The 20,285-nt window shown below is 52.1% G+C and overlaps 1 protein-coding gene across 2 annotated transcripts in view; it reads left to right on the top strand.

Annotated features, from left to right (window-relative positions):
- Positions 1–1,457: 1,457 nt before the first annotated feature.
- EPHB1 (EPH receptor B1) overlaps positions 1,458–20,285 on the top strand; it is a 77,071-nt gene continuing 58,243 nt past the window's right edge. For both annotated transcript variants that reach the window (XM_033068476.1, XM_033068477.1), the window contains exon 1: positions 1,458–1,594. In XM_033068476.1, the coding sequence (XP_032924367.1) occupies positions 1,537–1,594 (58 nt within the window). In that variant the 5' untranslated portion in view covers positions 1,458–1,536. The remainder of the gene's footprint in view (positions 1,595–20,285) is intronic.

Here is a 20,285-nt window from a genome sequence, read left to right as displayed (position 1 = left end):
CCCCACCCCAAAATGAGGTGCTTCTCTGGATAACTCACAGGCTCAGCTCTTTGCCTCTTGTCTTCTCAAACGATTAACATTTTTTTGCTTTGCACATCATGAATATTCTATACTTGAGCTGTTACTGAGTTGTGCTAGATCAGATAAATAACATGGTGTTGCTTTTATGGCAGACTGGATAAAGATGCAAATAATACTGACATTTACTTCACAGTTTTCTTTCTGTGATCCTCTGAGTGAGTAAACTGGATTGCTGAGATATTCATGGGAAGGAAATGAAGAAGGGTTGTCAAGATGAAAGCAAATTTCCTTAAAACTTAGCCAGAAGGTTCTTGGCAATTTTTTCAGTTATTTGCTCAGCTGAATAGGAGCTGCTTGAAAATATATTTTGTACAACCGCAAAAGGAAAACTCTCGTTCCCGTGGCACCGCTGACTGTTTTTTTGCACGTTCTTTCCCTGCAAACCTGATGATTTTCCAGCGTTCGGTGTCTCTGCAGGGTTTCTGGTCCCACCGTGGTGACAGGTGTGCGGCCGTGACAGGAGCGAGCCCTTGCTGCGTCCCCTGCCCGCGCTGTTTTCCCTATCCCGCGTGTGCTGGGATGCGCGGATCCCTGAGGATGATCCCAGGCTCAGCTCTGGGCTGGGGAGCGGAGCAGCGGGAGATGCTGAACCCTGCCAGGGCGGTGTGTGGGGAGAGCGGGCCGGCCGAGCGTCCTTCCGGGCGGTTCTGGTTGGAGGCCGGGGAAGGTGCCGGGCTGGGCATTTGGGTACCAGGGCACGGCCCCGGGCTGGCGGTGCCGGGGCTGCTGCTGAGGGGTGCTGGGCATCCCGCTGTCCCCCGAGCCAGGCCGCTGCTCCCCTGCTCCCCGGTGCCCATGTGGGCGCGGCACCCGGAGCGATGCCCAGCGAAGGGTGAGCGCGGTGGAGAAGGCAGGAGGCTGAGGGGGGCCCGCGTTGTGTCCGACCCCTGCGGCCGCAGTGTCTGAGCTTGAGGGGGGCGGCTGGGCACAGGGGCCCCGTCTCTGTGGGGCTGAGTTGTTGCTCTGGTTCGCTCCGGATTCCTTTCGGGGGTGAGGGAGCAGAGCGGGATTGCGGGGCCGCTGTCCCGGCTCTGGGGGTCGGGTCCGCCCCGTCGCGGGTCCCGCAGAGGGGAGGCACGGCGTGAGGGCGCGTCCTCGCGCCGCCAGGGGTCGCCGTTCCCCTTCGCACGGGCGCGCGCGGCGGGCGGGGGCGTGGCCGAGGCGGGGCGCGGCGCGGGGATTGGCGGGGGCGTGGCCGGGCGGGCGCGGGGATTGGCGGGGCGGCGGCGGGGGCGGGGCCGGGCGGTGGCGGGGGCCGGCGGCGGCGTGGCCGCGCGCGCCACTCGCGGCGGCGATGTGACCCGGGCGGGCGGGCAGCGGCACTGCCACCGGCCCGTCCCGTCCGCGGCCCCGGCCCGCCCTGCCCCGGAGCCACCCGGCCCGCGGACGCACCCCCCATGCCCGCTCACGGCCGCCCGCCGGTAGCGGCTGACGCCTGCGGGGCTCGAGGAGGCGATGGCTGCGGATCTGGTGGTGCTGCTCTGCCTGGCCGCAGCCGCGGCCGCCGTGGAAGGTGAGAGGCGACCGGGACTACTGGGAGCGGGTGGGATGCTGAGCCGAGGGTCCCTGCGCCGCCCGCAGCGTCCGCAGCTTGGGAGCAGGCGGGGAGCGACTCCTCCGCCGTAAGGCACGGGCACGGGGCTGCATCCCGGCCTCTTGTGCCAGCCCGGGTTACGCGGCCCGCGGGCGATGCTGGCAGCCCGTGTCCTCGGGAGGGGGCCCGGGATGGAGGACGGAACCCGCCCGCATCCGCGTGGGGCGAGCTCCGGCTCGGCTCCCCTTCCCTGCGGAGCCCTGCCTGGGGCCGCGCTGGGGTCACCTCCGAGGTCCCTTCTGGTCCCCGGGGCCGTGGTGGAGCCGTCTCCGGTGTCCCTTGTGGTTCTCCTCTGGTCCCCGGGGCCGTGGTGGGGCCGCCTCCGGGGGCCGTGGCGGTGCGCGGAGCCGCCTCTGCCAGCCCTCCTCCTCCCAGCCCCGGCGGGGGTGGGTGCGCCGGGAGCCGTGGGCAGGTGGTCTCCGGTTCTGGGCAGGAATGAGCCGGGGGACGCTTGGCCCGGCCTTGGAGCCACGGAGCAGGTGCGTGCTCGTCCTCTCAGCGCGGTCCGTGCCAGCGGGCTGGGATCTTTTCCCCATCTCTCGCTTGGTTGTGGGGTTTGCTGGGCAGCAGGAAGGTGCCTGCAGCCAAGAGCCAGGCTCAGGGCGGTGGGCCTGGTGGGACAGCCAGCCCGCCCCAGCCTTGGTGCTGTGTCGCTGCTCCGTGCCCCGCATGGCTCTTGAAGCATTACTTCGATTATATTTCCTCTTTATTTTGCCGCTGCCACCTCTCTTGCTGGTACAGCAGCAGCTCGTGGCAGGGGATGCCCAGCGCTGGAGCGGTGGCTGCGAGCAGGGACGTGGTGCAGCCCCTCGGTTGTGGGCAGCGAGAGGGAGCGGCTGGGGGAGATGATGCTCAGATGATGCTCAGGGGCGCAAAGCTCTGCCGCTGATTTGGGGCTGAGCCCTTCTCGGCGGGGTTTAATGTGGATATGGTTGCGGCTGTCATAGACGACAGGAGACTCCGGCTCAGCTCTGGGCAGCGAGATGCTGGTTCAGGAGCTGGAATGCTGCTCCCGTGGGCTTTGGCCACAGCTCCTCTCCGCTCGCAAGCACGGCTGCTGGATCGTGGCGGGCAGGCCCGCTTGATGCAGCATCCCCTTCCCGCTGCCTTTGGGCTGGCACACGTGTTTGCTTTTCGTATTTCTTGGGGTGCCACCTGTGTGGGAATACCTGGAGGTGGGAGTGCTGGTGCCGTGATGCGGCGAGCGCGCCTTTGCTCGGTGCCGAAGCCGCACGTGAAGAGGCGAGACCTGTTCGCAGCGCTCTGCTCGCCGGCGTCTGCAGCGCCAGCGGCTGCAGGCACTGCTGGAATTGCGGCTGCATGGGAGACTTGGGTTCCCTCCTGGTCTCAGGGCGCTCCTGGCTGTCACCCAGCGTGTTCCCCGGCTCTCCTCGGGAGCGCTGGCAGAGTCCGTGTCCCTGCCCGGGACCGAACCTGTTGAGGAGTCGTGATATTGCTACTCCGCTGAGGAAGTTGCTTGGATAGTAAAGTAGTATCGTAGGAAAGATCTCAGGTTTCAGGGAAAATTTTAGACGGGGAATTTCTGAAGTAGAGCAATCGAATCTGGTTTGGAGCGAAGGCGAGAGTCTAATTATGTGGTCGTGTAAAGAAAATGCCTTTTTATGGGGTTGTTTAAATCTTACTGAATCTCTTGATACAGAGGTTGAATTTGCTATATCTAAACATTGCTTTCTCTGATGGGTCTGGAGCATCTCTTAGGACCTGCCCTGCCCTGGGGCTTTCCCCCTGGAGCATCGGATTAGCCGACAGCCCTCTCTGACAGCACGGCAAAGCCACGGCTAGCGCCTGCTCTGCCCTGGGCTGCAGGAGCGGCTGAGCCGGGGATGGCTCCCTGCATCCCGAATCAGCCAACGAGACAAAAAGTCTTTTTTTCCGTGATGGCGGGGGAGCGTCTGGGGGTCTAGACCCGGCTGGAAGGGGAGGAGGATGCGGCTGGGGTCAGGGCACGAGCTGCCTCCAAAGCACCCTCGTTATTCTCCATAAAACCTTGCTAACTCATTGCCTGCGGCACGCGAACCTGGATGTAATAGAGTCACTTATCTGACTTTTTAATGGTTCCTTGATTTTTTAGTAAATCCTGTGGCTTAACTGACCCTTTTCTGCTGGACACTTGTAGTAATTTTAAATTTTTTTTGGTGGCTTGCGAAGGGAAGAAGGATGTGAGAAGATGACAGCACCAAATACTCTGTCTCTCCCACACCCTGCAATCACTCAGGAGCCGCTCGCATGCTCTCTCTCGTGTTAGCTGAACCAAATATAATCCATTTAGCATATAGAGAGGGTGGTAATGGACTGACGTTTCATGTTTTAACTCGGCTTGGAGCTGTTGGTCGGTTGGATGGGGCTGATGACCATTTCAATGCAGCTCCTCCACGTACTCTGTTTCACCTGCCTGGCCTGCTCGCCTCTCCAACATCTCCCTGCCTCTCGCATCCTCTTTTAAAATCCAGGTTTTTCTCTCTGTGTTTGCAGCATCACGAGCAGCAGAGCACGGGAGGGAGGTGGAAAGCCCTGCTTGGGGCTGGTGAATCCAGCGTGGTTTTATTCCCCTGCTTATCCACCGGCTTCAGAGGAGCAGGGCTGGGGTTTGACGGGAGAGCTCCGTGCGTGCTGCCTGCCCCGGTCCCCGCTCTCCTCCCTCTTGGCTCGGGATGCTCACACACATCTGTTGCAGGCATCCTTTGGGCTTCCTCCGCTTCCGCCAGGCGCCGGAGCGGTGCCTGTGCCGAGCGGGCTGGAGCCTTCAGCCGCCCTTCCCTCTGCTCCACCCCGAGCTGAACCCCTCTCAAGGAGAAGCTAGGAGTAAGTCTTCAGAATGGAATTTGCAAACGGTAACCTTCATGGGAATTTTGCAAGTGCTACTATTCAGCTGTCCGTTTACTCTTGCTTTCTCTGCTCAAACTGAGGGAAAAAAGAAAGCCCTAAGGGGAAAACCCTTATACTTGGCATGACAAGTGAGCCCACATCTTGTCAGCCTGAAGGGAAAGTGTTTTGTCAAGTCATGGAAAAGGGGCCTGACACTGCAGATGCTTATGTTGCCTTTTTAAATTTTTAAATTTTTTTTTTTTTTATTTTCACTAATTCTTGGTATCTCTGCTCATGGAGAAGGTGGGAACTGTGTTTTCCTGTTCTTTTGAATATTGGAGTGCTGCATGTTCTCTCATGTGTTAAGTGGCCGTGACTGCTATGGCATGAGCTGCCAGAGGGTTTGCAAGGTGTCTTCTCACCCACCCTGGGTGCAGCTCCTGACACAACAGGACAGAATCAAACCCTTCCATTGGCCTTAGAAATCAAAAGAAAATATGTATGTTTGGTGATGAGGGAGATCAAATATGTTTACCTGGATCTGGATCCAGGCTACGGTGCTGAATAATAGATTTTTCTTGCAGGGATGGATTCTGTAAGCTAAAGAAATGCTTGGATTTGATGAAGAGGGGGAAATGGTACCTTGGACAATGGGTAACTCCATGCTAGTCAGGTCAGCAAGGTCTCGGAGACCCTGGTCTTGGTGCAGTGGGAGTGCTGTGGGATGGGGCTGATGGAAGTGATGCTCAGAGCAAGGCTGAGGCTCTTGTAGTGTGTGTGCACTGCACTGGCTGAGTCCAGCCAGCTCCAGGGGGCTTTTTTACCTCTGCCAGCTGTGGGTACCCTGAGCTCAGCACATGGAAAGGGCTTTCTGCAGGAACCTCAGGCTGTGTGGTGCTGCCCAAAGAGCATCGTGGTGCTTTGTTCCCTATAAACAGCACTGGTGTGAGGAGTCATTTAACAGTGCAACAAGGCTGGGTAAATACTTGGGGTTGTGGGAGGGAATGCTTTCCCCAAATATTCATGAAGAATTTGAAAGTGCATTTAAATTTGACCTTGTTCTGCTGCAAACAGAGCTTTCAAGGGTTGCACACATCAATACTTGGGCAAGGCAAATGTTAGGGCTGGATGTTGGCTGGGTGGCAATTTGGGAAGGCATCTCCTCAACAAAAGTGGTAGAAGGCTGGAGTGAGTGTTGCTTGCTGAGGTCCCAGGTGTGGCAGCAGAAGGATGTGGAAGGGGATGGAGTGATGGCCGAGTAGGGTCAGGAGAGGACTGGGATCTTGGGTGGCCCCTGGACCCTGAGCTGGTTATTCCATTGTTCAGCTTTTAGGGCTAAACTCAGAGTTGTTCCAAAAACGAGCAGCTTGAGAGGCTGCCTGGGAGTGTGCAGGGAAGGGAATGAGCACAGGGCGGATGCAGACAGCAGGTAGAGGCAGCACAGCCCTTTCCTTAGGAACAATGGGAATAAACTCTCACCCAAATCAGCACCGTGGCTTTCCAGATAAGTGGCGAGTGTGGATGGGCTCCCTGTAAGTGTTGCTGACAGCCACAGCTGAGGTTTTGGAGCTCTTATTTTGGTCACCATCCATTTTCCCACCAAGTCACATCAAGAGGAATAGTGAGAAAAACGGCACACGTGTTTTGTAGGCACGAAAGGATCTGTGCTGTATTTATTTATTTCTCACCACTTTTGAATTATTAAAGTGCGTTCGGGGAGATTAACTTTCCCTGCTCAATATTTATTATTGTTTCATTTCCCTGAAAGTTGGAGCTACAAGAGCTTTGATGAATGGGCTGGGAGGTTCTGTAGTTTCTCTATGGCTAATCTAAATACGTCCGTATCCTTTGCTGAAAAGCTAATTTGTAATTTCCTATGGTAATGCTGCTTAGTGAATTATAATGATACACCAGGGCCTGCTTTTCGTCCCGGCCCTCTGTCAGGGGAATAATGCTACCACTGGAAAATGGTGTGAAACCTGGAAACTGGCCATTAGTCCCCTAAATTTTTGGTCTAATAGCAGGAATCCAGAAAGCCTGTGCACCATCTGGTCTGTTTTCTCACGTTGGGGCTAGAGAGCATCCGTCTGCCCCAGGTTGGCTCCAGGCATGGGAGGGGTGCCCTGTGCTGATGCCACGACCCGTGGGTTTGCGTCAGCCGCCAGAGCTGCCTGGTGCACACAATCCCTGCTTCTGGAAACCTCTCCCACCACCCCAATTATAACCAAGTGTTATCAGTCTTTTGAATAATTGAAGAGGCTTTCTGTTGAATATTTAATTACAATAATATTTGGTTAGCAGGGGTTGTTGGGCTCAGTTTGTGCAATTGAGAATTGCTGCAAGAAAGGCTGTTAAAGGAAAATGTTGTTGTCTATGATCATTGATTTATCTTTTTTTTCTTTTTAAGCTAATCAGTTACTTAGTTGAAATTGGTTAATTAGCTCAGCTCCATTAAGATTCTTTGGCATTTAAACTTGATGTTTCTAAATAATTATAGTTTTGCCTGCTAAGCCCACAACCCAGGGTGACCTAATTACTATTAAAGCAAGACGTGCTTTGGTCTGGCTGTAATAAGTTCCTGCTGGGAGCCCTGCGGTGAAAAATCACAGAGGCAACAGTTCAAAGGGGAAGGGGTTTATGCTGAACGAGGAAGATGAGTGTCCTTCAACCTCACTTCTTCCAACTTAAAGGTTGGTTTGGGAGGAGGGGAGTCCCAGAGCATCCTATGGTTGACATCTCATACTGTGCACTTGGGTCATAATGGACGGTCACGGCAAGCAGTTGTTTGGAGGAGGTGAGGGTTAAGATTGGTTTTAGTTAATTGACGAGTTAATTTGCATTTTTTCCTCTCCTTAGTCATTCCCCTAAATAAGCAGGGTGAGTCCTTTCAAGGCCTTTCTGGAAGGGGGGAGAAAAAAATGTGGTATTAAGTTAATCTTGGTGGTTTTTAACAGCATTAAGGTTATTTAGGTTATTACTAAGATCTAGTGGAAATTGTCCCTGCCTATGGCAAGGGGTTGGAATGAGATGATCTTTAAGGACTCCCCGCAGCCAAACCATTCTGGGATTCTAGGATTTTATTTATTTATTTAAAATTTGGAAATAGCCAGGCCAAGTAATTAGGCATTAGTAAAGCCTCAGCTATATGTGCTCATTAGTTAGTGAAGGAAATGTTTATTATCTGGGGAGACATCCAGTCAGGGTTGCTGGTGGTTGGAGCTGATGAAGCTTTAATTTGTTATGCAATGAGTAAAAGAGAAGGGTGGGAATAGGTAAGAGGCTGTGGAAATCCTCACTTCCAGGCTGTTTCCTGCCGTCCTCAATGGGGGTTTCATCACGACTTCAAAGGGTTGATTTATGATGCTCTCTCCTCAAAAGCCCTTCTCTCATCCCACCTGCCTGTCCGATGCACTGGTACCACAATGTGCCACATCCCAGTAGCAACTGGGAACCAAGTTTTGGACTATTAAAATTTTGGATTATTCAAATCCAATCAACATTTTCCTTGGATTGCTCCGAGCACAGCTGGGTTTTGGTATCTTTGCCTGACTGTATATTATTTTTATGAGAAGATGGGCAGCTTAGCCCCCTGCCTGTGGCTCTGCTGTCTCCTAGGAAGTCTCTGAAGTCCTGCAAAGCCAAAGACCTGTTGCATGTCCACAGCTTTCCCTCCCTTTCTCTGTTTTCTTCCTGTTTGCAGGGCAGAGCAGGGGGACACCTTTATTTGTGTGTCCTGGGGCAGGGCAAGTCACCTTCAACTCAGGGTGGGGACTGCTTCTCCTTGAGCCCCAAACCTGGGCAGACAGGGCTGCTTTGAGGAGCAGGTCTGTGCCCCCGTGCTCTGTGACTGCCATGGGTGACCTGGCAGGTGACACCCCAAAACCTGGGCAGACAGGGCTGCTTTGAGGAGCAGGTCCATGCCCCCGTGCTCTGTGACAACCATGGGTGACCTGGCAGGTGACACCCAAGTGCAGCTGGCTGTGGTGGAGCTGGGTACCCAGAGCTGGTGTTGGTCGCTTGTCCTCTGGTGCTAAAACCCACACCCACGCGGGTGGAGGGATGGAGCAGGGAACAGCGGTGTTTGAAGTTTTAGGGAGGTTTTTCATTTCTTTCTCGGCAATCAGAGGCTAGGGACGGGCTTTTGATTACTGGAGGCTCCGCTTGCTTCAGCCACTTCCGTAGCTGCGGGGTTGGAGCCGGCTCATTATCATCCTCGCCGGGGCCCTGTTGATATGGGGATAATTGCATTTTGCTCAAAAGACATTAAATCACCACGGAACAGGCAGAGGGGTGTGAATTACATCTTTCCTGGCAAAACTGGGAACTCAGCAGAAGAGTTAAAAAGGAAAGGCTGGCGTCAGAGGGCAGGAAGAGAATGGGGCTAGCTGTGGGGGGCTGCTCTGGGCATTCCCTGCCCTCTGAATGGGGGGAACTGAGAGAGAGACAGCCTGGTGTACTGGAGGCAGTCTGGGACTGACCTTGGTGTTTTCACCAGAAATCTGTAGCTTCTTATTTCCAAATACCCAAAGAACAGGATGGACATGGAGGAAGAGAGCACGAGTCGGATGCTCTTGGAGTGCTCTGTTTGGTTCTGGCTTTGCTTTTCATTTGAAACAAATGTGTTTGGAAGTAAGAAAATTGTCACAATTGTACTGTCAGAAGTGCTTCTTGTAGTGGCTTTGGCTGGTCCAGGACCTTTCCCTCCCATGATGTATCCGTGGAGCTGGAGAGGCTGCTCCATGAGTGTGTTTGCCCTCACCACGTGACCACTCCGTTCCTGCTCTTCTGCTGTGATTATTATTAAAGCAGTTTTTATTTAGTCCTGGAAATTATGGGCATGACCTGGCTGCAAGGGAACCTGAAGCACAGAGCTCTTCCCCAGCCTGTGGAGTTTGGCTGAAGCTCTCCAGAAGCTCCACATAAGTAGGTGAATCTCCTGGAGATCTGTGGCCTTTGCTGCCTGTGCTTTGCTCCTTGAGCTGAAATTGCTGGTGGGGGTCTAAGACGTTTGAGCCCATCAGGCTCTCAACAGAGGCAGTGTGAAGTCACACACAGTGATGTTATTGTGACCAGAGATGGACTGTAAAGTGGTAATTTCTGGTTTAATGAAATAAAGGAGGATCAGTTTTGTACAGTGTTTCCTGGGGAGGGATGTGTGGCTCCTTGAGCCATGTGCATTGTACCAGGTAACCTCCCTCTTGCTCAGTCAAGTGGAGAAAAGCAGCAGCTGTGCAGGAATTAAAGGCATCAGTGCCTTTTTCTTTGGACTCATCTGAGGCTGAGCCCTCCTGAGCTCTGTCCATGGGCTGGAAGTGCCCCCCTGACCCCTGGATGCTTGGCAGAGGAGAGGAGGTGGCTACTGTTTGATGGGAGCTGTGAGGCCACCAGCTAATTGTGTTCAGTATCCTTCTAAAACTCAGCTTTTATTCTTGTGCCGTGCGTGGGATATCCTGCTGCATGCCTGCAGCAGAGAGGCTGCTCAGAGCCTGGCTCCAGAGCCTGCTCCAAGCCATGAAACGCTGCTCCTTAACTTCAGTGAGCTGTGGCTGAGGCAGGAGAAAAGGGGCTGCTTTGGGAAGGACGCTGCTTCCAGCCCCCTCTAGCTCTGCTTTGTGTTCAGTGCTGGGCTCTGCTTCCCAGGGCTGATCAGGGATGAGGAAATCCCTTCTTTTGTGTGGTTGGGTCCTTAACTTGTGGGAACATGGTCTGTCTGTCTCCCACCAGTGGGAACCACTCAGCAGCGTACCCAAAAATGGTCTGGCTGCCTCCCACCAGTGGGATGCACTCACATCATCCCCAAGAGAATCTTTTGTTAATAAATCCCTCCACCTCCCTGGCGAAGGGGCTTGGGGGAGTGATGGGTGGGTGCCTGCCTTAGCCTGTGCCCTGATAACTCCTGTGTTTTCTCACTCTGAACCTCTCCTGGCTGGCCTGCGTGGTCACTCCCACCTCCTGAGTCACCATCCCAGCAGATTTTTGGAGGCGGTTTGCAGCAAGGCACGTTTTTATTTTGTTCTTTAAAACTTTGCGGCGTTCAGGGGAAACTGGGATGTCTTTGAACCATTTAAAGTATTCCTAATAGGTTACCTTGAAAGCTTTCTGCAGTCTTGAATGAATCAAAGTGCAAATGTTTATAATGCAACACCCACACAGGCTGGGAGAGGAATTTTATTAAGGCAGGAGAGTCAGAAAACAATAATAATAAAACATGTTTTATGAAGTTGGTGAGAAACTTATAAACTAGGTGGAGTTTTACAGCAGATGAATTTGATACAAGTTGTAAATTTGAATTCCCAGGCTGGTCCTCAGGTCCTGCTCTTTATTACCTGAAATAACATTCTCCACTTTTAATAGCTGACTGCGGCAGAGCGAGCGCGGTTTTATCTTTCTAAATGATCCACCGTGCGTGTCTTATAATCAAACTCCTGGCCATCCTCAGGGTTCCAACCCTTTCCTCCAGCAGCATGGTGGCTGTGGCCAATTAGCAAATTGCTGCTCTTTGCTTTGCTGTTACAGGGGGACTTTGGGAATCCTTCGATACATCCCCATGTCTGGATTACTAACAGTTTTTTCCAGCACAAAACACTTTGTTTTCTGATAAGAGAATATAATGAGATAAGAGAATGTTTTGTTAATACATCAGCAAAAAGGGGCTGAAAGATGTTCTTGATAAATCAGTGTTTTGCAGTATCAAGCTGCTGTGTTTACCTGCTCTTGGCACTGCTGGGAGGGATGGGGACATGTGCCAGAGCATCGTTGTGAGGGGACTGATGGCCTTCTGAGGTGTTCCTGTTTTTCTTTCTCATGTTGCCTTGAGAAGCTCCCCTTTTCCCAGCAAAATTTCCTTGTGATGCAATCCAGGGACCAGTGAGTTCTCAGAGCATGAGGTGGCTCTGTCCATGTTCCGGGGGTGGCCTCCCAAGGGTGGCATGTGTTGAATTCCTGACTCCCCTTGGTTCCTTCAACCCCTCTGTGCCACTTGGCTGTCAGCAACTGTACCTGAGGAAATAGTATAAAAATGGTTTCTCAGTCCCCTGTCCTGTCTGTGCACACGCCAGCAGATTATTCCTGTTGAAAAATAAGTGATTACTTAAGTAAAGTATTTGAGCTAATGGCCAGATTATTCCCTTTAAAATGGGAAAGTAATTAGGGATGTTTTTTAAATAGGCTTCCCACCCTTGGATCTGCTGGGATTAGCCTATGTGGGTGTGTAAATATTTAGTTTCCAAGGGCTTCTTTTTTTTCTTACTTTTTCTTCTCCCCTCCCCTTCCTTGTAAGTAACAGCGGCGATAAGCGACAGAAATGAGACAGCAGCTGTTCTTGGGACGCTTTCCCCAGCATCCAAAATATAATTGGAATTAAAGATGACCCTCAAAGGAAAACGAAATTGAGGTTCTGCTGGTGTCAGGCACGAAGAGTTTCCTGTGTGTGTGTTTAATTGAAGATAAGTCATTGGGTGCTGGGATGTTTGGGGTGATGGAGAACAAGTCCAACCCTGAGTAAGAGCTGTGGTTGAGCATGGTGGGCTTGGTTGGATCTTCAGCCCATGGCTGCCTGCTAGCTGGAGGGAATTTTTGAGCTTGTCTCCCTGTATGGAGGTCTCTCTTTAGCATCCAAACAATTTAGACTTCATGCACCAAGGCGCTTTGATGTTTGGCTTCAAAACCGCGTCTTGTTTTGAAACTTGTTGCAGTGCTTGCAATGTGTTGGTGAAGCTGGGAAGGCGAGCGAAAAGAAGCTGAAAGCAGAAGCAAAATATGCAATTAGATGCAAAAGTGGTTTGAAGTGTGTGATGCGATGGAGTTGCAGATTAAAGGAATGGCTGGAACCAGTCATTCACACAGCTCTCTTCAATCCCTGGAGACTCCTGCAGCTGAGGAGCAGCTTGCCAAGCCAGAGGAGGCCAGATCTTGCATTCCCCCCATCCATCCAGTGGATAAATCCCAAGCCATAGTGAGGCACCAGAAGAAAACCTGGCTCAGAAGAAAACGTTCACAGCCCCAAGGTTGGAGCTGTCATTGATGTGCCATGTGGCTTTGGTCCCGTCCTGCTGCTGGGAGGTACTTAGGAGGTACTTCTGGGCCATCGGTGCTTCAAATCTTCATGCACCCATCATTTTTCTTTCTGGCAGGGATTATTTATTGCAGGCATTAACCTGGAGCTGCTTTCAGGTGCCTCAGTCATTTTTTTAAAGGCTGCATTTGTGCTGTTCAGCTGTTTTTGGCAATTTGGGACTTTTTGTTTGCTTGCCTGCCTGCTGGAAAGCCTTCAGAGGTTATTTAGGAGGCGAGGGGAGCCTGTAGATCCAGATTTTTTTTTGTTATTATTATTATTATATATTATTATAATTAAAACATATTTTTAGCAGCTGAAATTCAAACCCGTCTGGGTATTTATACAGCAAGATGTTTTGGATGAGGAATAGGCCAAGAGAGTCACGTGGTTGGGGCCAACGTGAAACAAAAGAATCCATTTATTATCCAGGCAGGAAATTTGTTCCTCGGGATGTTGTAGCTGCAGACATAATGATTTCATTTCCTCTGGTTCACCCAGATTAATGGCTTGTGCTCTTTTGTTTGTGTGCCTGTGTTATTCCTGCAGCCTGGCTTCCCCTCCCGCTCCGTGCCGGCGTGTGCGAACATGTGTGCGAGTGCCCTGGGCCAGGAGGGGCACGGGGGTCTCCAGGCTGCAGCAGGAGGCTTGGGATGGTGGGGTGGGATGCTGGGAGAGCTGAGCACAGCCCCAGGGACCACCTGGGGAATCCTTCCTGGCAGTGATGGATGATGTGTCTGGGGGTCTCCTGCGGCTCTGGGGATCTGCTCTGTGCGGTTTTTCTCGTGCTTACATTTCTGCGGGTCTTCTCCTGCTGTGGTCACCAGAGCAGCAGGAGGTGTTTTGCTGTGAAGGTGTGATGGGATGACTAAGATGAAGAGTTGTGAAGTGCAAATGTTGTCTTTGTGGAAGGTGTGAGAGCAACATGTCTTCTCCACAGCCGCGCTCCAGGATTTTTGTAGATGTTGAGTACTTGGTGGGAAACCCAAACCTTTGCACCCTCCCAAACATCAGGCCAGGAAACAGCCTCTCTCCCCAGGGAGCTGTGATGATACACAGGGATGCAGGTGTTGGCTGCATGGCTATGGGTAAGCAGCTCCTTCCTGGCTGTGTGAGTTGGCGTTTCATTCCAGGCTGGTCCCAGCCCTCCCAGGACCACTGGCCTTCGGGGGACTGGTGGTACTTACAAACTGTTCTTGATAAAAACTCAGCAGACACATCTTTGTGGACACTGCCAAGATTAGCAGCAACGTTAATCACTCCCTTTCTCTCTTTCTGAGTGTTTGCCTTTCAAAAGTGATGAGACAGACAAGCGGTACTTTTGTGTTGCTGTTGTCTGGTGCGTTCTTGTGGGGTTTTGGCAAAGAACTTTTAATTTATTGTGTGCAGCATGACCCAGTCTTCTGTTCTGGATTAACCTGAAGCAACCTCATCGAGTTGGAAGCACTCATCTGTGATGAGGACTTCAGTGTGGTGCTGCCTAGAATCCACCTGGAGAAGGATTGGTGACCATCTTGCTGCCCCCATGCCTGGCTCTTCCTCCTTCCCTTCTGTAGATGTTTCTACTCCAAATTGGGAAAGGAGAATTTCTTCCACTTCTTCTGGAGGAGGTTTTCTAGCAGAGACATAACTTGCTGAAGGAAGACCGTCTTGGCAATCAAGGTGCATGTGCTACTCCTGCGCCAAGGTCTGGGGCCTTGGTGCACCCATCCCATCTTGGGCACATGTTGCTCCTTCTTGCTTTTGTTCCCCTGAGCTTTTGTGCCATGAGAGGTGTGAGCCCACTATTCCAACGCTGCAGACGAGAGGAATGGGAAGCTGGTACCCTGTCAAACCCTGGGTGCTTTCTTCCCACCTGCCTGCCCTGCCAAATGGCTCCTGTGTTGCCCAGGTGACAGAGTTTGCAAGGATGTGACAGCTCCGTTGCGCAGAAGATGATGAACAGTAATGAGACCCAGAGCACAATGTGCACTTAAAGTGATTTATTTCAGCAGGGAAACCACAATCAGGGAGGATGGGTCACCGTCATCAAGAGAAGAGGTGGGTATGGAGATGAGCTTCAGGGGAACTTTATCATCAACCAGCAATGCTTTAAAAATGAGCAGAGCTGGTGTTGCATGAAATGGAGCTGTTCTGGTTGTGCTGGGACCATCCCTCACCTGCAGCAGATCGCAGGCACCTCCAGCTTTGGTCATGACTGGGCTGGCTGACTGGGGGACTTCTCCTTGGTTACCTCCTGCAACTCTGTTGAAGTTTTTTAGTGAGGTGTCACCTATGTGTAAAGTCAGAATTTGGGAAGGAGACTGTCCTGAGAAGGAGGGGGAAAAATAATCCCTGAACCCGCCTTGGCGCGGCTCCCGGCACGCAGATGGCCGTCCTCGTGCTGGAGCCTTTTCCCAGCTTGCGCAGGCGCTGGGGCTGGAGGCAGGGGTGTGCCAGGCAGGCTGGCTGCCAAGTGGCACCTCCTGCCAGCATCCTCCTCTTCCTCCTCCCCTTCCTCACCCCCGGAGCCTGTGGGAACTGTGGCTGTGCAGCAGCTCAGCTGGGCACTGCAGCTTGCAGGAATAGCTTGGCCTAAGAATGGCGCTGAGCAAAATCTTGTGATTTAAGGTTGACTTAGAGTAGTGCTAGTATTTCCTCCCCTCTCACAGAAGAGGCTTCTGGCATGGAGGGATCCCTGGTGCTGGCACGAGCTGGGGAGGCAGGCAGCTGTTTGCCCACTGCTTCCAGCACCATTTGGATGATGCACCATGAGCTTACAAAGGGTTCTGAACCCCTGTTGATAAAGAGCATCTTCCAAGGTGATTACAGTTGCTGGTCATTGTTGGTGAGTTTGGGCAAGGATTTAACCCAGCCCCGCTGGCCTGTTGGAGCTGACACCTTGTGTGAATGGATGTTTGGAAATCTCAGCAAACACTCACCAGAGCAGCTGTGTGTGTACATACCTCAAGGCGGCTCAGACTGATAGGAAAGCTTTTTGGATAGGTTGCAGGATAGTTACAAATCCTGGCTGCTGCTTGTTCTGTCCAAGTCTAAAAGAGGAGAAGAAAAAAACCAAAAAAGCAAAGCTGGGAAATCCCAGGAGGAGTTTCCAAGGCATTTTGGGAATTCCAAGGTGTTTGGATGTGGAGCCAGAGCAAAGAAAGCAGGGTCTGCTGATGGGGTGCTCTGCCCTTTGCGAATCCCAGGAGGAGTTTCCAAGGCATTTTGGGAATTCCAAGGTGTTTGGATGTGGAACCAGAGCAAAGAAAGCAGGATCTGCTGATGGGGTGCTCTGCCCTTTGCGATGGGCTTGCTGGCTTTGCCACATCCCTTTCTGATGATGGGGGGTGCTGGGTGGGTGATGAGCTTCTCTGCCAAGGCATTCTCAGGATGCAGGCAGAGCGTTCCCCCATCCCATCCGTGTCCTGCCAGAGGCTTCCCCGTGCTGCCGGCAGCCGCGTGTGCTGCTGTGGTGGCACAGATTTATTGCTCTTTGCCTCGTTTGCACTCGTGAGCTGGCTCCATATGGTGCAGAAGCCGGAGAGACGGTGCTGGATGCTCAGCACGGCCGGTGCCGGGCTGGGGGGCGGCGCGGGAGCCGACGCTTTTGCAGCTTGCTCCGTTTGAGGTTCAATATTTCCACCTCCTCCCCTTGACGGCTCTGCTCCCGCAGCTGCGGATCGCTCGTCATCTCCAGCGCAGCCGGAGCATCCCCGAGTGACTCCACTCTCGCCCTGCTGCTTTCCCTCTTCTCCCCCTGAGATCCCCTGTGCATGGGTGGACCAGAAGTGCTGTTTTTTACTTCTTAGTTACTTGTGAAATTTTTGGCTGCACCCCCAGAAGGCTTTAGTATGTATCAAAAGCTGCATTAAATAATAAAGGATCAGTGTGGCTGCAGCTGGTCTGGGCTGGGGTGAAAAGTATTGGGGACTGGGGGAACACCAGGCCCTTGGCTGCACTGGGTCAGTTGTACCCAGGCTAAGCTTGAGTCCACTGGCAGTGCTTGCTCTGAGCCGTCTGTCATGTTTGTGGCTCATGCTGAATCCTTCTGACATTTTAAAATAAGATCTAGTAAATAGGAGCCGGACGGTGCCAGGTGCAGCTCTGGGCGCAAGGGCTCTCTGTCAGCAGGGCTGGCATTTCAGATTTGGGGCTCCATGAGACGCCTGTTTTTGTAGTGAATGTGAAGCTTTTCCGGAGAACATGGTCCAAGACGGTGACTCATCCTGAATCTCTAAAGATGTGATGGCGTGTAGGGAAACGCAGGATAAATGTTTTGATTTTTAGAGTTTTCCTCACAGGCGGTGCTACCCTGGAGTAAGGCAAAATAAATCCAGCGGGGAAGGAGAACCTTGGGGAAGGGAGGGGACAGGTCTGGCACGTGAATTCACCAAAGCTCAGTGCACCCACTGTACTCCAGCATTGGAAGTTGGCTTTGGAGCCAAGCACGTGCTGCCTGTAAGACATATGAGAGCCTGCTGCTTGGGAGATCCCCTGCACTCCCACGGGTCCCATGGATCCAGGCCTGAAGGCTGTGCATCCTTCTAATTCATCCTAGCACGTGTAATTGCAGATGTTATTGATGTTTATGGCACCTCTATCTTCTCAGACGACTAATTCTGTATTTAGAGGCTCTCATTTCCCAGGGAATCCCAGCTGATAAGGAGCCCACTTCCACGGAACTCATTATGCTTCAATGGCTCTTGTCTGCAAAATCTCACATGCTGCTTGTATTTATTATTTTTTATCTCTTTCTGGAGTTCCTTGCTCTCCGATAGTGTGATGAAGTTCCCTTTTCCCAAGAGAGGAGCTCCTGGCAGAATGTCCTTGTGAGTGAGTGCACTTGCTTCACTTGAACCTGGCTGGAGCACACCACAGGCAGCCCATGTTGGAAGCTGACCAAGATTTGAGCTGTGGAAAAGTAGTGGAAAATAGGAGGTTGTTGTCATCATTACCCAACAATGTTTGGATTATTCTCAAGACTTGGTGCTCCCCCAGGATGTATGATGGGTTGGGGTTCTGGATCCTCCTTGCTCTCTTGGTTGGTGAAATGGGTGTCCAAGCCAGTTGGTCTCCACCCAAAGATTCCAGTGATGTGAGGCTGCTGTGCTCAGCTGTTCTGGAACCACCTGACTGCACGGACAAGGGACAGAGTATCCTCAGGCACTCGCCTCAGCCTTGATCTGCTTTGCCCTGTGCTCCTGAGGGGTGATCTCAGGGATGCTGAAGAGCAGATGAGTGCTCTGCCCAACCTGGGTGATCTTTCCTTCAAACCAGACCTTCACCACTTAGCTGGACCTTCTCTGAGACAGTCTCACAAAGATTTTTGGAGGTTAAGGTTTCTGGGAGAGCCTCTACCCATCCCTGATTGGCTGAGTTCCTATTCCACATCTTATGGAGGAGGAAGTGAGTTACATGCCAAGCCTGACATATGGTGACTTCTGGGGCAGACTGCGGCATTCTGAGAGGTTTGCTGGCAACCCAACCTCGAGAAAGCAGGGATGGGGATTTAAATGCATAGTGACATTGTGCTGGAAAATGTTCTCCTGAAAGACAACTGCATCATCTGGCTGCCCTGAGTGGGCCCTTGGCATGGCTGGGTCTGTCCTGGGGGGCCAGGGTGTTCATGAAAGTGCTCTCTCAGCCCTTGTTGCTGCTTGACTTTGAATTGCCATACTGTAAATGATGATGTATGGAAGGTGACCTGTGCGTATGGTGTGTGTGGATTTTGGGTACCCAGAGCCTGTGTGCAATTATAAAAACTGTGATATCAGCAACTGATTCTGTCATGACAGGAGCAAATGAGTTCCTAATAGTTGAAAACTTGTTTCCAAATTTTCTAAAATAGGTTTGCAATTTAGAAAACAAAAGGTATTGAAAGCCCTATCTTTTTTTCTCTTATCTTTCCATTTGATTTGGTCCCCTTTGTTTGTTTTTTTTCCTGTGATGTGTGCATTTTTGGGTAATTCTCTGTCATTTCCTTCCCTTTCCCTTATCTCTCCCTCTGCAGTTCTCTCTCTCTTCCTCTCTATCCCTCTCCCCCTCTCCCTCCCCTCGGTAATTTATTTGCAGGCGGGTTGTCTCTTTGATTTACTGTCTCTCTCCTCGGTAGGATTATGATAAATGGATTGTATGGCTTCATCTGAGCTTGTCCAACATCACGTACCCACGCTGGGTCAAGTCCCTTTGGAGTCTGGAAACTGAGGGGAGATGCTGGGGCTGGAGGTGGAGTGAGATTCGTAAACAGGACTTGGTCCTTATGGTCCTGACTTTGCATCACCCCCTGAACTTTTTTTTGGCTGAGATTTTGGTTTGGGTTTTTCTCTTGCCGTGCATGTGTGTGAATGCATGGAGGCTTGCAAAAATGGGAGCAGGTATTTGACTGGGTGCTTTCAGGCACATCAAGCAGCATATTTCAATTTAGTGTGTCCTGATGTGGGGAGTGTTTGCCACTTGCAATTAGAGCGTTTCATCCCGCGGCGCAGCAGGCAGCGCTTTATAGATAAAGTTGTTCTGTAGTTGCTGAGCAAACACCCCCAAATCTGAGCTTCATTAAGTTATCGCCTGCCCTGCTGCGATGCATCTTCATTGCACGCTGAAATCCATGGCATTGACGGGGGATCCCGGAGGAGGCCGGGACTGTGCTGTGCAGCCGCAGCTTAATGCATCCCATCACAAATTGACACAGCGCACTCCTCCTCGCCTGATGCAGAGAAATTCCCTCCCTTTCCAGCTGGAAGCGAGGGGTTTTTTGGCCACCACAGATCTCCTCATGCTGGCAGTGGCTGGGATGTCTTTGCAGAGAAGGCTCAGTTGCTCCTCTCTCCTGAGAGGTTCACACAGACCCTTAAAACACAGGAAAACAATATTTTGTGTTGACTTGTTGTTGTTTAGCGCATCCTCCCCTCGGTGGCTGGGTTTGTTACTCGGTGGGTAATCCTTCATAACGAACCCGCGGGAGATTGATGGGGAGAGCTCGTTATGCACTTCCAGAGCCGTTCCACCGTCGTTGTGTAGCAGCAAAATGCACCATTAAAGGCAGAGAGCCCTGGGAATGATGGGACGTAATTAGTTGTTGCTGTAATATTTTTGATTGAAAGCGCAGAGATGCTGGAAGCGGCTTGGGGAAGTCGGTGCTCTCAGGAAGCTGCGAAGAGCAGCAGCTCTTGTCAGAGGGGAGAGGCTGATCCTGCCTGTACCTTTGCTGCTGCTCCAGTGCTGTAATTAAACCGTCTGGGAGATGCCACAGCATTCCTGCTGTGCAGCCACTGGCTCTGGCATGGCAGCGCTCCCCTCACAGCTCCAAGCAGGAACCAAATGGAGAGTGCTCCAGCAGAAGAAACATTTTGGGTGGGATGTGCCTCCAGCAGCTCACTGCCTTAATCCCTGTGGCAGTGGTATGGATCTTCATCCCTGTGGCACAGCTGTATGGATTTTGTGTTCCTGCTTTTTCCCATCTTAGTCTAAATTTCAGGATTTATTAAAAACTTGCACGGACAACTCTGTACTTGTGGTTAGAAGCCTGGTCATGGAGAGGAACCTGGAATTACTCTGGAAACTTCCTGGTGTGTGCTTGAATGCTTTAATGGAATCATAGAATCCCAGAATGGTTTGGGTTGGAAAGACCTTAAAGCTCCTGTTGTTTCCACTCCCTATCATGGGCAGGGACACCTTCCACTATTTCAGCTTGCTCCAAGCCCCATCCAACCTGGCCTTGGACACTTGCAGAGATGGGGCAGCCACACCTGC

This window comes from Catharus ustulatus, chromosome 10 (assembly GCF_009819885.2).
Source record: "Catharus ustulatus isolate bCatUst1 chromosome 10, bCatUst1.pri.v2, whole genome shotgun sequence".
NCBI lineage: Eukaryota > Metazoa > Chordata > Aves > Passeriformes > Turdidae > Catharus > Catharus ustulatus.
Note: the sequence above shows the minus strand (reverse complement) of the source record. Positions and strands in the feature narration are given on the sequence as shown.